Consider the following 15820-nt stretch of genomic DNA (forward strand, 5'->3'; position numbering starts at 1 on the left):
AGATAATGATCGTGTAAATGTTATTATGTAATTAAATCGTTTTCTTCTTTTTATCACTACTACAAAATATCTTTTACGGGTCTCATTTTTAGGATACGCACATAAATGTAAGTCCTAAAAAATGTCTCTGTACTTTTTAGGACTCTCATTGAAAGTCCTTAAAAAATACATTTTAGGACTTGCGATGAGTGTTCTTAAAAGTCCAAAGAGTCCTAAAAGGGTTTAATAGAAAATTTGAGTGTATAATATGAGTGGTGACTTTTAAGGGCTCACTTTGGGTGTCCTAAAAGAGTATTAAGGGCACCCAAAGAGTGCCCTTTAATATATTAAGTAAAAAGAGGGGATAAAAACAATTGGAGATTAGAATTGGGGCTAGGGCATTTCAAAGTGGACAAGAAGTGTTCATTCAAAGAAAGAGATTAAGAGCAAGGTTGCTAGTCATTGATTAATTTAGTCAATTGAATTATATATGCTCTTTTTTATTGTACCAATAACTAGGAATTTATTCTATTTTATATTGAATCATGTTATTGTTTATAATACATTTTGAGAAAATAAAAATTTCTTTAAAAAAATGGTGTTTTTTTAGTATTTTCTTTTTATACATTTTGGACACTCAAAGGGAAATATTAAATCAAAATTAAAAATGTAACTGCATTTTCTTAAAAAAAAAATTTACTTTTAAGGGCATGCAAAGCGAGTCCTAAAATCTTAATTTAAAGACACTCAACGAGATCTTTTAGGACACGCTATTTAAAGGCAACATTCTTTTAGGACTCGCACTTACTTAAAGGCACTCAACATGATTTTTTAGGACTCGCACATTCTTTTAGGACTCACAAAACTTCAGTTTTTAAGGCTCTCAAATACAGGACTCGCGCCCCGCAAGAACTAAAAAGCATGTTTTGTAGTAGTGTTTGGTCTTCTCCCAAGCCATCCGTTGCTAGCTTCAACAAGTGAGCATTTCACTCATTTTGAAAAAGATAGATAGAGAGAGAGAGAGAGAGAGAGAAAGCAATAGAAAAATAAGACGACCACCATGAACAAACAATCGAATTGAAGATCATATGGTACTCTATAGCCAGTTGTACCCTGGTGTTCACTACAAGAATGAAGGTATTAGTGGCGTAAGTATTAGCGGCGGACCAAGTCCGCCTGTATTGTACAGTCTATTAGCGGCGGACTTGGGGTCCGCTTCTAGTAATGAGTGAGTATTTAAAAAGTATAAAAAATATATATTAGCGGCAGACTTTTCCACTATTAGCGGTACATAGTCCACCGCTAATATACCAAAATAAATGCCCGGGAAAGTTTTTAAGATTTATTAGCGGCGGATAATTCCCTTGTATTAGAGGCGGACTATCTGCCGCTAATACTATTAACAGCGGGTAACCACCTTTATTAGAGGCGGGGTACCTGCTGCTAATGCTCATGTGGAGGTTTAAAATTGCACCGCACCTTTCTTCTTCGCGTCCGTTCTCTTCTCCGTCTTCTCTTTTGCACGACAAAGCTTTGATTGCACAGCAAAGCTCCGTCTCATCTCCATTCCACAGGTTTGTTTTGGTTATTTGGTTTAGGGGTATTTGGTTTTGTAAGAATTAGTTGATGTATTTGAGTTTTGCAAGCAATACAAATGTTCTTATTCACCAAAATAAAATAAAATAAAATAAAATAAAATAATAATAATAATAATAATAATAATAATAATAATAATAAAACACTGCAAACATATATATGCATTGTGAAATAGACACTAAAATAAATCTTGAAGAAATTAAGGGATTAAAACGAAAGAGAAGCAATTACTAAGAAATTTTATAAAGAAAAGCAATGAATAATATTATATTACCATCATGTGTACATATTGACTATATATAGAGTTGTTTTAACATTTGTATATATTTGTATGTATGCTGTTTATATTTATTTTGCATTATTATATGCTAATAATTTAATTGGACCACAAGCTATAAAACAGTACAATATTTGTATATTACATCATTATTATTTATGATGAAAAGAAGTGCACAATATTTAACTCGTACGTACGGAAGTGGTCCCTAAATCACTTTTATATATATATATTTTTTGTAATAGACTCACTCTGCCTTGCCTCTGATTCTGTATATGTACAAAAGTAGAATCTTCTTTTTCCATCAACATTTTCGACTTCATTGTATTTTGTTATTCAAGACTTCTATATATATTTATACTTGTGTAATGACCCACTACTCTAGACTTTTGGACCATTAACGAAACTATACATACAAATCCTTAATAAAGCTTACATTGCGAAAATACCATAATTTTATTAGGTAACTTGTAAAAATAAGAGTTACTTACAAAAATATCAAGAAGGATATGGGATCCCATTGTTTTAAAAACAAATCATAATTTAAAATAAAGGAGTTACATAGAAAGTGCGGAAAAATTACACATAAACCTATAAATAAAAGACTACATCCTCGAAATCGAACTCTCGACTCCTTGAATCCATTCACCATCAATACACAATCTCCAAGCATCCATGAACCTTACCGCCACTAAAAGCTATTTTCCTGCACATATAAACAAAAAGGAATGAGCCTAATACCCAGCAAGAAAAATCTAACACATAGTTCATATACATAATTTCACAAGAAGCATAAGAACATAACACTACATAACGTAACATAACATAACATAACATAACATAACACTTATATCATACACTTACTATAATGACCATTATTACTTGGGGTCCCATAGACTAAACAAGTCATACGCCCATGAGATTAGTGGGGTTCTACTAGCTAAGTAGGTCATATGCCCATAATCTATTTGGGGTCTTGTTAGTCATATGGGTCATATGCCCATGCCTACAAACATACATATCATAACACTTACCATAACATAAGAAACATAAGATAACATATAAGACATATAACATATGCATTCCAATCCTATTTTCCTTACCAAAGTTACCGTGATAAGAGGACAGCGTTGGGACTTTTGGAACACTCCTAAAACCATGTATAACAGGGTGAGTTGAGTGAAGAAAAAGTAATGAAAAGAATGGAAGGAATGGAATGACTAAACCTTTGAGAAACATACTTACCAAAAACTTATGTGTAAGTTCTTAGATTTCCTAACCAAAATAAGAATAAGGTTAGAAGACTGAGTAGAAGACTATGGGAACTTAAAAGAACAAGTACAGAAATGAACTAGAGTTTTGGGTTACCTTGAAGACTTGTAAGACCAATCTACACCTCAACCGAAATACTATAAAACCTTACTTCCCCAAGTGTTTGATAAGCTTATGATGATCAAGCTTATGATTTCCCCACCCAAGGTATTACAAGAATTGATTAAAAGAAAAAAAATTCTAATCTTCAGCTGTTATAACAGATTTACAACTAACCAACTAATGTAACAGCTTTTAGAGCAAAGGAAGCTAAAGAGAACAACTTGTGTTATGGTTATCATGCACCAATGTGATCAACTTCAAATTTTATTTTTAAACTACTCAGAATTGTGCGTATGAATCCATTAACGAGAATAATTTTTTTTGGCCATAAGGACAAATAAAACTTCCATTATTGAATGTCCATAAGTAAAAAAAAAAAAAAAACACTTCCCATAATACCACAAATCAGTATATACTCAACTTTGACAAAGTAGAGTTAAAATTTTTACCTTTAATTGTCTAACTTTTCTCTAACTTCAAACACAAGTACACTAAAGACTGTGTATAGAAGAAAAAGATGAATTATGAGTATTTATGGGAAAATTGATGAAAGAAAATCATAGAAAAACACATGGGTTGTTCAGTTATCATAGAACAACTTGTGTTATGGTTATTAAGAATTTCCGTTATCTACACACTTATTATATAGAAAATATATATATATATATTAGGGAGATCTCATCATGTAGATAATGATTGCGTAAATGTTATTATGTAATTAAATCACTTTCTTATTTTTATCACTACTACAAAATATATTTTACGGGTCTCCTTTTTAGGACACGCACATAAATGTAAGTCCTAAAAAATGTCTCTGTACCTTTTAGGACTCTCATTGAAAGTCCTTAAAAAACACATTTTAGGACTCGCGATGAGTGTCCTTAAAAGTCCAAAAAGTCCTAAAAAAAGCTTAATAGAAAATTTGATTCCAAAGAGTCCTAGCTCTTCGCCGTTGATGGAAGCGGCCATGGACCCACCATTTTTGGGGGAGTTTGGGGTGGTGGAAGAATACGGCGACGTTTTTTACGCGCCGGATAACAGCTTCTTTAATAATAGCATGGAATGGATGAATATGTATATGTGATGTGATTAGTTGTAGTTTGTAGTAGTAGTATAATTAATTATACGATTAATAAGCATTTTAATCAACCTATGTACTTATTATATAAATAAATATATATAATAAGGGAGATCTCATCATGTAGACAATGATCGTGTAAATGTTATTATGTAATTAAATCGTTTTCTTCTTTTTATTAATTACGTAGCTATATATATTCATTTTCTTTTTACCCTTATACACTACCATGAAGAATATGTCATATCCTTACCATATACTAAGTGGCAATATGCCTTTACGTACTGAAAAAATTTCTTCTAAACTTTTGATAGAATTCCAATCAGATCCTTTTATATTTTTCTTTCTTTCATTGTTTCCCACATAATAAAGTACTCAACTAGTTATCCTTATTATATATGGAGTAGTTTTTAGTTAATAGTTACGTAACTATTTTGAAGTTAAAGTGACTTATTATATATAGCAAGTTGCAACAATTAGTTATCCTTAAAAAACTTTATATTTTAAGAATTACATTATCTATTTATTAATCTAATAATAATATTATTATTTTGATTCAAAATCTTAAATTTTTTTCCTCATATTTACCAAGTGTATTACTTAACTTCCCAATTTAATAATTGGAGCATGAGTCCCCAAATTTTATTTATTTGTTATACACTTTAGTCCCTTCCCTATTACTCATATCTATTAAAATCAACATTAAACTCAAGGATAAAATTATAATTTAACCAATCAGCGATCCAAAACCTTGGGCAGCTATTTGCCTTAATTCATGAAGCAGTTGAAATTTTGTAATTGGTCAATGGAGACTATATATCATTCATAATATTTTTTGCATATGTTTACAAAATACCAATGTAGAAAAACAACTTACTATTAGTGTAAATAATAAAGAAAAAGACAATAATAGAGAGTTAAGGTAACAAAGACAGTTAGAAAATAGGAATCTTTATCTAAATATTTAATCATGTTTTATGCAGCCACAATTTTGATGATTAATTGAAGTATACATAATAATTATTGAATGCCAAGAGATATTTAAAATTTTAAAAAATTAGTATTTATTGGTGATAATTATAAAAATAGGTCTTAATAAATGCTTTTTTGGGTTGAAGTTTGCTTCTCCTTTTATTTGAGTCTCTAAAATATTAACAAAATTCATGATATTTTTTCTTCTTCTTGTGGTAGTAAAAGGAGAACTTAAACTATAAAGTATTAGGCTGCCGAACAAAATATAGAAATTGTTGTGTTTATTTGGTAAAGGAGAGAATCACATGTAGGAAATAGGAAGAGGGTCCTAGGCCTCCAATTTCTCATAGTCTGGCCTGTTTAAGCCTTCTCGGAAGTACAGTGCTTACTGATGTCTTACTAGATGCCACACTTTCCATGTAAGAAGAAATCGACACAAATTTAGAAAGAATCCCAGTATGATAAGAACTAGCCAGATAGCCATGATAAACCTTCAGCTGGTCGCATGGTTCTGCAAAAAAGAAACAGAAAGATTTATACCTAAGACTTCATAGCCACTTTATTAATGGAAAATTGGATGGAGTAGTAGATAAATATTTGGCAGACAACATACTTACTACAAACAGTGAAAGATGAAGCAGAAAAAAATTACCTAAGCAAATAAGTGACAGGTGCAAAGAAATTTTTTTACCTTTAATTGTCTAGCTTTTCTCTAACTTCAAACACAAGTACACTAAAGACTGTGTACAGAAGAAAAAGATGAATTATGAGTATTTATGAGGAAATTGATGAAAGAAAATCATAGAAAAACACATGGGTTGTTCAGTTATCATAGAACAATTTGTGTTATGGTTATCAAGAATTTCTGTTATCTACACACTTATTATATAGAAAATATATATATATATATATATTAGGGAGATCTCATCATGTAGATAATGATTGCGTAAATGTTATTATGTAATTAAATCGTTTTCTTCTTTTTATCACTACTACAAAATATCCTTTACGGGTCTCCTTTTTAGGACACGCACATAAATGTAAGTCCTAAAAAATATCCCAATATTTTTCAATATTTTTTAGAACTCTCATTGAAAGTCCTTAAAAAACACATTTTAGGACACGCACATTTTACATAGCCATGAAGCTATGTAACCTGAAGCTCCTGTAACACACACCACTTTTCCTGCTCCACTCATCCTCTGCTCTCTCTCTGTAATGTGTTTATTCAGACCAATAATTTTGTAGTTGTTTCTTCCAATATTATGTTTACCTGAGGATCAGCAACCGAATGAAGAACAGGAGAGGAGATGCTGTGTGAAAGACACCATCACATCCATTGATAGCAGAATCTAAAGATCCTTCTTCTAATAAATTTGCTTTGAACAAATAAAGTCTTTCTTTACCAAGTGTTTTGTTTTCTTTGAATCATCTGCAAATATAAGGAGCTCAAAGATTGCATAGACTTTGCATGCCAAATCAAATTTATGTGATAAAACCCAGAATTTGAAAGCACATAATATTTGTGTAGATACATGTTTTTTTTTTGTAACAATTAGATGATATGAACTGAGTTAAAAATAAGAGATAATAAGAAACTAACTTGGGTCACGAACAGATGCTTTGACAGTGTACCCTTGTTGTAATAGGAGCTTCACCAGCCATGAAGCTATGTAACTTGAAGCTCCAGTTACACACACCACCCTTCCTACTCCACTCATTCTCTCTCTCATTTTATCTATTTATATTAGAAGAAAACCAGATATTATTAACTTGAGGAGAAAAAAAATGAAGGGTATCAAAAGGAGAGATTTTTTAGGGGAAAAAGCAAAAAACCAGAATCTAGAATAGAAAATAGAGAAGAAAACAGTACAACAACACCTTGAGGAGGAAGACAATGGACTGGCAAACAAAAAGGAAAGGGGATCGAATCGCACTTGCAGTTGGTTTGGTTTGGTTTTTTAATACAATTTTGGTCCAAAGATTGGAAGAACATATAAAAATAGAAATATTACAAGTTTTAAAGTATTAAAAGTGTTTAAATATTATTGGAGTGAAATTTTACAAGTGATTCTATCTGTTGACATGATCAATATTAATGAGTGTTTTTTTCTTTAAAATTAAAGCTGATAAAACATACTAAATTAAAAATTGACAAGTAGGCTGTGATAATATAAATATTCTAAACTTATATTTGTGAGTGATGTTATAATAATATAAATTTTCTTGCCGGAGATTTGTTCTTCTTGCTATTAGATTAAGATATTTATAAACGTTTTAGAGTTTAAAATTAAATACTACTTTAGAGTTCTAATGTCCAAGTCCAAGAGCCAAATTAACTATATTTTAACAAGACCATTTAAATAAAAAGGCTTATTTTATAGCAGGACAAGTACCCCAATTAAGTAAAGCTGTCTTCTTTTGTTTTTATTCCTTTTAAAATTAAGAAAAAAATAGCATGAAACTATACAAATATATATGGTTGTCCTTGTCAATGACATACATTAGATATTTATAAAGCCTTTTTCCTTCAAGCTTTCTACAGTGTCTCTCAAGCTCACTTCCAATGGGATGAAATTGATTCCCAGACTCTTTGCTTTCAAATCTGATACTTGATACTTTGGCATTTGCGGCTGCTCATCTTCACACCTACCAAACAACAAACATTACGCTATTTTAATTAAAAGTCTGGTAGCTAAAAGTGTTATTAAATACAAAAAATGCAATTTGTACTATCAACTTCTAATTAAATGTTATTATATATTTAGTGATAAGCATTCTTTAGTTGTGACTAAAAGTGATACTTAATTGCAAAAATTATATGAAATAACAGAAAAAATCGAAACTCTATAGCGAGTAGAGACTATGTTAACTTACTTTTCAGGAATATTCAGAGAAGGGTGGAGGTCTTTTTAAAATCTTTAAAAGATCAGACATGTGTGCAACACATCCAACTAGACAGTATCTTCCACTTGCTGAAGCAACTTCCATTGCTTGAATGTGTGCATTTGCAACATCTCTGATATCAACATATCCAAAAACTTCATTTGGAAACATTTGATTCCCTGCACTTAAAGACCAAGCAGAATCAACACCATGTATGTATCAAATTATTTTGATGACAAGATGAACATAATATCATCACAATGAGTGTGTGAGAGAATGCTAAACTGTACGGCTTGAAGACTTGATGGAAACTCAATATGCAAATGACTGATTAATAGAACTTTTGTCCTTGTGTTTAGAACTTCTCTGGGAAAGGTTGTGTGGCTGTAAAGGGGGTTATTGGGGTGTGTTAGTTTCCTGGGAAACTGTATGAGAAAGTCCTTTACACTTGTTGTAGAAAATCAAGCTATAAATTCTTTTCATTAATTGCTTAGTGGAATAATGCAATCCGCACGAACCAAGTAAAACCTGGTTGTGCTCTTTCTCTTTTGGTAGTACTTGCTTTCTTTCTGTTCTTAGATCTCATGTTTAGCTGAATTTGGAGGCTTTAATCCTCACAAAAAGCAATATTACAAAGCTTGAGAACAAGAGTATAAACCTTCATACTCTCGCAAACAGCAGGATCAGAAAACCATGTCTCGTCAACAACCACATCAGGGGTGCATTGTGTTCCATTGAATACAACTGAAGCCATGGAAGAAGTTATAACCACTCTCTTTACAGATGGAACTTTAGCACATGACCTCAGAACATTCAGTGTTCCCTTCACTGCCGGCTCTATTATTTCTGCCTGAAATATACATTGCAAAAACTCAATAATCATTGCAGGAGTCAATATGAAAAACTTACCAAATCATCATTTCAATATATATAATACAAATAAATATAGATATATGTGTGTGTGTGTTTACATGAGGGTGTGGAGCTGAGAGAAATGAAGGAGAGGCTGTGTGAAAAACACCATCACATCCATTGACAGCAGAATCAAAAGAGCATTGGTCCATTAAATTTGCTTCAAATAAATGAAGTCTTTCTTTAGCTCCATCTAGTGCAAGTAAGTGGTATGTTTTCTTTGAATCACCTACACCATATATTATAAGCAGATCAAATAGGACTTCGAGACTTATGAGATTAATATCTTTGTTTTCAGCCAAAAAAAGCCAAACAAACTTAACCCTAGAATTTGGCAGTGATTTTTGTCTTCTCATTTTGGTAAAAAAATTGAATCAATTTGAAAAGGAACTATAAAGAGAACTTACTTAGATTACTGACAGTGGCTTTGACAATATATCCACTTTGTAGTAAGACCTTCACTAGCCATGAAGCTATGTAACCTGAAGCTCCTGTAACACACACCACTTTCCCTACTCCACTCATCCTCTGCTCTCTCTCTGTAATGTGTTTATTCAGAGCCTTAATTAAGGACCAATAATGTTGTAGTTGTTTCTACATTAACATTTTGATATATAGAAAAAATGGATAGCAGCTCAGTTTATTATTTTAAAGTCTAAATTCAATAAAAGGATTCATACCTTTCCTTCCAATGTAAACAAAATGATGCAATTTGTTTTAAAAAGTAAAAGTGGAATGATTGGCCTTCTTATCCATTGTAGGACCTCATTGGCAGACACGTGATTGATTGGATCCGAAACCCAAACCATTCATCATGACTTCATTGAGTAGAAGCAAAGGATTTCAATAGGTGTGTTGGCCACTACTACTGGTCTGTTTTTTGATACATAGATAATATTATAGTTTTTCAGCACAATAAGATTGTTTTTGTTTCTGGTATGTTATTTAACATCATACTTTTAAGCTACATAAAGGTTTAGAACCAACCAGGCATATTAAGATTGTTTTTTTTTTGGCATGTTATTTAATAAGAAACATAGACAAGATTAGAACCTTGGAGGCTATAGATTTTATTAAGCTTTGTTTTGTCAAACATAGATATATACAGTTTATCGAAGATTACAGAATGGAACTGTATAAAACTAAGGCACCTAATGTTGTTCCCAGAACCAGAAATAACAATGAAAACAAACGACCCGAATGACAATACTGTTGCCCAAATCAAGTGCTTAAGTTAAGGATCTTTCAGTTACATAAATTCCTTAGGCAAACCTGGTTCTCTAACACGATCTACCAAGCTTATGTTAGACAAGAGAAACACAATCATATGCTTGAAGTGACAAGCTGAAGAAAAGGGCTGCTTGTATACCACGCAAAATTGCACACAATTGTACAATTGACTGGGAAATGAATTAGAAGAGACTGCACCAGCTAGGTTCCCCTTGCCCTTAGCACCAATAGTTGAGAATAATGTTATTATTCATGGTTACTAAAACAACACTTAGCCATGTGATCTAATCCAACTACGACCAGGTATTTTTTTAACAGATTTCTCTCTCATTTTTCTCCTCACAAGTGAAACATCCAACCAGCGATCTGTGGCAGCGTAGATATTTGAAAGCAGCACATAATTACCAGCATTTTGAGGTTCAAGCTCAATCAACCGACTGGCAACTAACTCACCCAGCTCCACATCACAATGTAGCTTACAGGCCCCAAGTAGTGCGCCCCATGAAGCAGAACTGGGTTCCATGGGCATTGAACTCAAAATCTCATAAGCTTCTTTCAACCTTCCTGAACGGCTGAGAAGATCAACCATACAAGCATAATGATCTTGCGAAGGAGCAATGGAGTACTCATTTTTCATTAAATGAAATAATTGCCTACCATCCTCGACCAGTCCAGATCGGCTACAAGCTGTCAGGATAACTGAAAAACCCACCTCATCAGGAATCAAACCTTCATTTAGCATCATATGGAAAAGGGAAACGGCCTGTTCCCCACAACCATGTATAGATAGCCCCTGCATCAATGAACAATATGAGATCAAGTCGTGCTTAGGCATCTGTTCAAACAAGTTTTTTGCTCTCTCTATGTTCCCACACTTAGCATTCATGTCAACAAGAGCTGCAAGAACATGAACTTGACCAAGATCAACTGAACTTCGAGTGACATGATTATCAACCCATTTGGCCAACTCCAAACATCCCTCCTGAGAACAAGCTGACATCAAACTCACCATTATAAACTCATCTGGTTTAACATTACAGGAGTCCATTTCAATAAAAATGTTCACAACCTCTCTGGCCTGACCATTCTGAGCATACCCAGATATCAATGCCGACCATGCAACTATATCTCTATAAGGAGCTCGGTCAAACAAAACCCTTGCAGAAGCCATGTCACCTGATTTTGCATACCCATCAATCAAAGTCGTAAAAGAAACCACATTCTTCTCGGCCATCTCTTCGAATATCTTCCTAGCACTACCCAAGTCACCCAACTTCACAAACCCTCCAATTATGGCATTCCAAGAAGCAACGTTTCTCTGAGGCATTTCATCAAATAGCTTCCTTGCCTCCCCCAAGTCTCCAGCAATAACATACCCAACAACCATGGCCGTCCAAGTAACCACATTTTTCTCAAACAAATAATCGAACAGCTTACGGGCACAACCAATCTCTTTACATTTCCCATACAAGTCAATCAAACTCGTACTCACAAACGCATCACACTCAACCCCACACCTCAACACCGACCCATGCAAGGTCCTTCCTTCTCTAATCTTTCCCTCACTTGCACACGCCTTGATCACCGAAGGGTAAGTATATCTATCAGGAACAGCCTCCTCTCTCTTCATGTGAATAAAAACCGAAACTGTTTCAGCAGAGCAGGACTTCTGGCAGCACCCTTTAATGAAAACATTCCATAGAAAAGTGTTGGGGGAGAAAACACGGTCGAAAACGCTGGCAGAGTAAGAGAGAGTGGATAGAGCCTGAGAGAGGCCAATGAACTGAGATATGAGAGAGTGGTCTTGCTCTAAACCTCTTCGGACGATATGGGCGTGGACTAGTTGAAGATGGGTTGGAGTTTTACAGGCCTTGATAAGAGCTGGGATGGAGAGGAACGAGTTGGGGAGGTTATTGGGTAATAGAAAGTTTGGGTATGGGCGGATAACAGGCATAGGCGATTGAATCTATATCATAAAAACAAACTTATCATAAGAAACACATAGAAAGTACAGAACTTGAAACTAAAATCAATAAATTGACTATAAAATCTGTTACTGAATTATGAGTATTCGATTAAAACTGTCTAAATTGATTGAATTCAGTAGTGTTTGAATAAAAAACACCCATGAAAATTACAGAGAGAAACAATTTACCACAACTGGAAGCCACAAAAACCACAAATTCATTCTAAAAGAACATCTATTTCTATTCTATACATACATATAGACATCAAATTCGGTGGCAGCAAAAAATTCCAGACTTCGAGTTTACTACATTACATACATACACATATATTTATATATATGTATATATATAAACATGGATTGTTACCCTTGTCTCAAATTCTTTGAGACATTGAGCTGCGAGACCCCTTCTTCTACGTTTCCCGAATGTGATGGCGAGTTGGAGAGGGCCGTTGAACCGTCATTTCCCTCCACTTGTTCAGCAAGTACTCCGCCACAAGCCTCGTCCTTTCCATTTTCCCAGTTTCTTTCTCTGGTTTCGTCCCGCCCCAGCATCGGAACTTGAGAGTTTGAACTTTGAAGTAGTTAATGGGCCTAGAAAAGGCCCATTTAATCTAAAAGCCCAAGCCCATCCTAAACAAACGGAAGTACTTGCATATATTTTCACACACCACTTGTTCAAGTATCAACTTTTCCCAAAAATATAAAAAATGGTGGTTTAGTTAGAAACTTTTTTTCCTTTTGCCTTTTCTGTTGTCACTTTTCATGGAAAGAAAACATACTTTTATTTTGAAGATTATCACATTGTACATACTTACTAAATAACAAAGCTCAAATGGGTAGTAAATAAGAAGATTTTTGAATTGAAGCATTGAATCACATACAGGTTTAGAACCAACCAATACAAAAATACAACTTTATAGTAAGATTGTCTTGTTCAGTATAGTTGTGACTGGCCTATGTGATTAGACACTAAAGACAGAGACCCTTTTCTTTGAGGCTTTCAACAGTGTCCCTTAAACTCACTTCCAAGGCTTATGGATCTTTGCCTCATGCACGAAAACATCACCTTTCCCATCTCTATTTAGCTTTTTCAACTCCACTCTTAGCCTTTTTAATTTCGATATCAAACAAAACATTGGAGTTCCTTGAACCTCCTTCCTCCAACTGCCAGCTACTGTCTTTTGAAACCCCTCAAGATTACTCCAAAAATTGAAATATCTGAAAGGCTTCTTATTCTCAATAAGAGTGCCAAAATTCACTATAAATGGACTATGGTCCATATCACCTTCAGGAAAAAAAACCACTTCAGCAGTAGGGAACTTCCCTATCCAATTCTCATTAGCTAAGACTCTATCAAGCTTAGCATAAACCCTGTCCTTGCCAGCTTGTTTATTGTTCCAAGTAAAAAAGTTACCCGAAAACTTCATGTCTGTTAACCTGCAAGTTTCTGCACAGTGCTGGAAAGAAGATAATTCTGAACCATTCCCATGGTGAGGAAACTTATCTTCAGGAGAAAAAACTGCATTGAAATCTCCCATAACTATCCAAGGCCCATTAATTCCATGAGCCATATTTTCCAAATCTTCCCAAAGCCTCTCCCTGCCTCTCATATCATTAGCTGCATACACCACAGTAATATCAAAAGGATCTCTATTCTTGGCTGAGACAGTAAAATGAATCCATTGGCTCGAACTTCCTCTAATATCCACATCATAAGTCAATGGATTCCAAGCCACTATAATTCTACCATTAGGATGATGCATTAAATTTGTAGTAAAGCACCAACCCTTGAACATATTAAGGTATAACGACCCCATGTTGGGGGCCTTTACCCTTGTCTCTAAGAGGCTAACAAACCCAATTCTTTTGCTAGAGATCATTCGCATAACCTCCCTTTGTTTATTGGCGTTGTTAAGCCCCCTAACATTCCATCCAAATAGCCTATCCATTTATGAATGGAGGTTCTCCCCCTCCACTCATATCAGACCTCAATCCCTGTAAAGTTTCCCCAACTGTAATTTTAGTTTCTGAATATTGACCTAGAACCGAAAAAGAGTTTCTCCCTTGCTTCTCCTTGGCCTTATTCCTTATTCCATTCTTCCCGTTACTAGGTTGAGACCCTTCACTTTTCTCCTTTTCTGCTCCCTACTTCTGTGTTGTAACTTCTCCACTCAAAGGTGGATCAGGTATTGAAACTGCACTTGTCTTTTCTTTCCAAACTTGTGATGATTCTCCTTGACTTATCCTCTTCTTACAAACTTCCTTCTTGTGACCAATCCCCTTACAGTGCTCACATACATCTGGTTTCCACTCATACTGCACTCCTACATACACAAAATCCCCATTTTCATCTTCAAACTTAATTTGCTCTGGTAGCTCTTTTGTTAGGTTCACTTCAACTAGGACTCGGGCATATTGTAACTTCTCCCTTGCCAGAGTTGCTCTATCCTGCTTCACCAATTTTCCAATTAACCCAGCAATCTTCGCCATTGACCTCTCACCCCAGTATTTCAACTCAAGGTTACTTAACTGTGCCCAAATTGGAACTGTCATGATTGTGTCCTTTGTGAATTTAGAGTTAGGATCCCAACTCTTCATGATTAGAGGCTTCCTGTCAACAAATTGATATCCACCATTAAGCACTCCATCCCTAACCTCCATCGAATTGAATCTGAGAATGAAAATCCCTGGGGCTAATAAAACTACTTTGTCAATACCTTTATCTCTCTAGATCCTTCGAAAAAATCCCTCCATTACCGAAATTGGAGGATTTGCTCCAAGCACATAACAGACCAAGGCTGAGTTCCAATATTGAATCTCATCTTCAATATCTGCTGCTTCTATCTTAACACAATTATCCGCAACATGCATACTGGAATTAGTTTTAGAAGTACCTGAAATCGATTTCTTCCCCGTGCCTCCTTTTAGAACCCCTAACCAGTCATTGAGAGTTTGTTTCACCATATTCCGACGATTCAACTCATCGTGATCCAGCTCTGCGCCCACCACCGGTTGCAAACTCTGGCTAGGCATATCATCTTCCTCAACCTCTATTCCCCTATTAGACTTCACAGAAGAGTCCAGCAGATGTCCATTCTCAGATAAATCCCGTCTGGTTCTATCAACATCCTCTTCTTCGTCAAACGCCATCGCTTCCACTCCTAGGATACCAGCCATAGATTTGACCTTGATGACAGGATCCGTGGAAGATGGTCCTCTTTTCTTCTTCGCTGGTGATTTTTTCTTCATTCTCGGTCTCCCTGCCATGGCTCCAGCTCAAGCTGAAGAGAGAGCGGGAAATTCAAAAAAAAAAAAAAAAAAAAGTGACACGTGGCAATGCATGGACATCAAGTGGCACAATAATGGTCAATGAACATGTTGGGCAAGGGAAGTGTAAGGGTTAGAAGATGACATACAGAGTCGTCATGTCACTGGTCGGAAGAACATTGGCCGAAAAGATGATTTTACCTGGTCAGGAAATGATTTACCCAACCAAGTAAGAATTTATCTGGTCAGAAAGTGATTTACCCAACCAGGTATTAATTTT

General features: G+C 34.7%; 2 protein-coding genes and 1 long non-coding RNA gene across 5 annotated transcripts; all 3 read right to left on the bottom strand.

The window, feature by feature from the left end:
- Nucleotides 1–5395: 5395 nt before the first annotated feature.
- On the bottom strand, nt 5396–7008 carry LOC133829731 (uncharacterized). Its single transcript, XR_009891856.1, has 3 exons — nt 6880–7008; nt 5968–6708; nt 5396–5787 (listed from the first exon to the last, which is right to left on the bottom strand). It is a non-coding gene; the product is annotated as an uncharacterized LOC133829731 (long non-coding RNA).
- Nucleotides 7009–7786: 778 nt separating this feature from the next.
- LOC133829726 (phenylacetaldehyde reductase-like) lies at nt 7787–12816 on the bottom strand. Of its 3 annotated transcripts, none has more exons than XM_062259499.1 (6): nt 12638–12816; nt 9482–9613; nt 9134–9303; nt 8821–9012; nt 8154–8341; nt 7787–7925 (listed from the first exon to the last, which is right to left on the bottom strand). In XM_062259499.1, exons 2-5 carry the CDS (start codon nt 9597–9599, stop codon nt 8231–8233), a joined length of 591 nt encoding a protein of 196 aa, XP_062115483.1. In that variant the 5' UTR covers nt 9600–9613; nt 12638–12816; the 3' UTR covers nt 7787–7925; nt 8154–8230. The 3 variants fall into 3 exon arrangements, with proteins under 3 accessions (XP_062115483.1, XP_062115484.1, XP_062115485.1); XM_062259500.1 differs by lacking the exon at nt 12638–12816 and adding an exon at nt 9755–10075; XM_062259501.1 differs by lacking the exons at nt 7787–7925; nt 12638–12816 and having other exon boundaries at nt 8182–8346; nt 9482–9857.
- LOC133829718 (putative pentatricopeptide repeat-containing protein At5g37570) lies at nt 10150–12648 on the bottom strand. The gene is made up of 2 exons (XM_062259492.1): nt 12626–12648; nt 10150–12270 (listed from the first exon to the last, which is right to left on the bottom strand). Exon 2 carries the CDS (start codon nt 12256–12258, stop codon nt 10576–10578), a length of 1683 nt encoding a protein of 560 aa, XP_062115476.1. The 5' UTR covers nt 12259–12270; nt 12626–12648; the 3' UTR covers nt 10150–10575.
- Nucleotides 12817–15820: the final 3004 nt, after the last annotated feature.

The sequence above is a fragment of the Humulus lupulus genome, chromosome 4 (genome assembly GCF_963169125.1).
Source record: "Humulus lupulus chromosome 4, drHumLupu1.1, whole genome shotgun sequence".
NCBI classification, from domain to species: domain Eukaryota; kingdom Viridiplantae; phylum Streptophyta; class Magnoliopsida; order Rosales; family Cannabaceae; genus Humulus; species Humulus lupulus.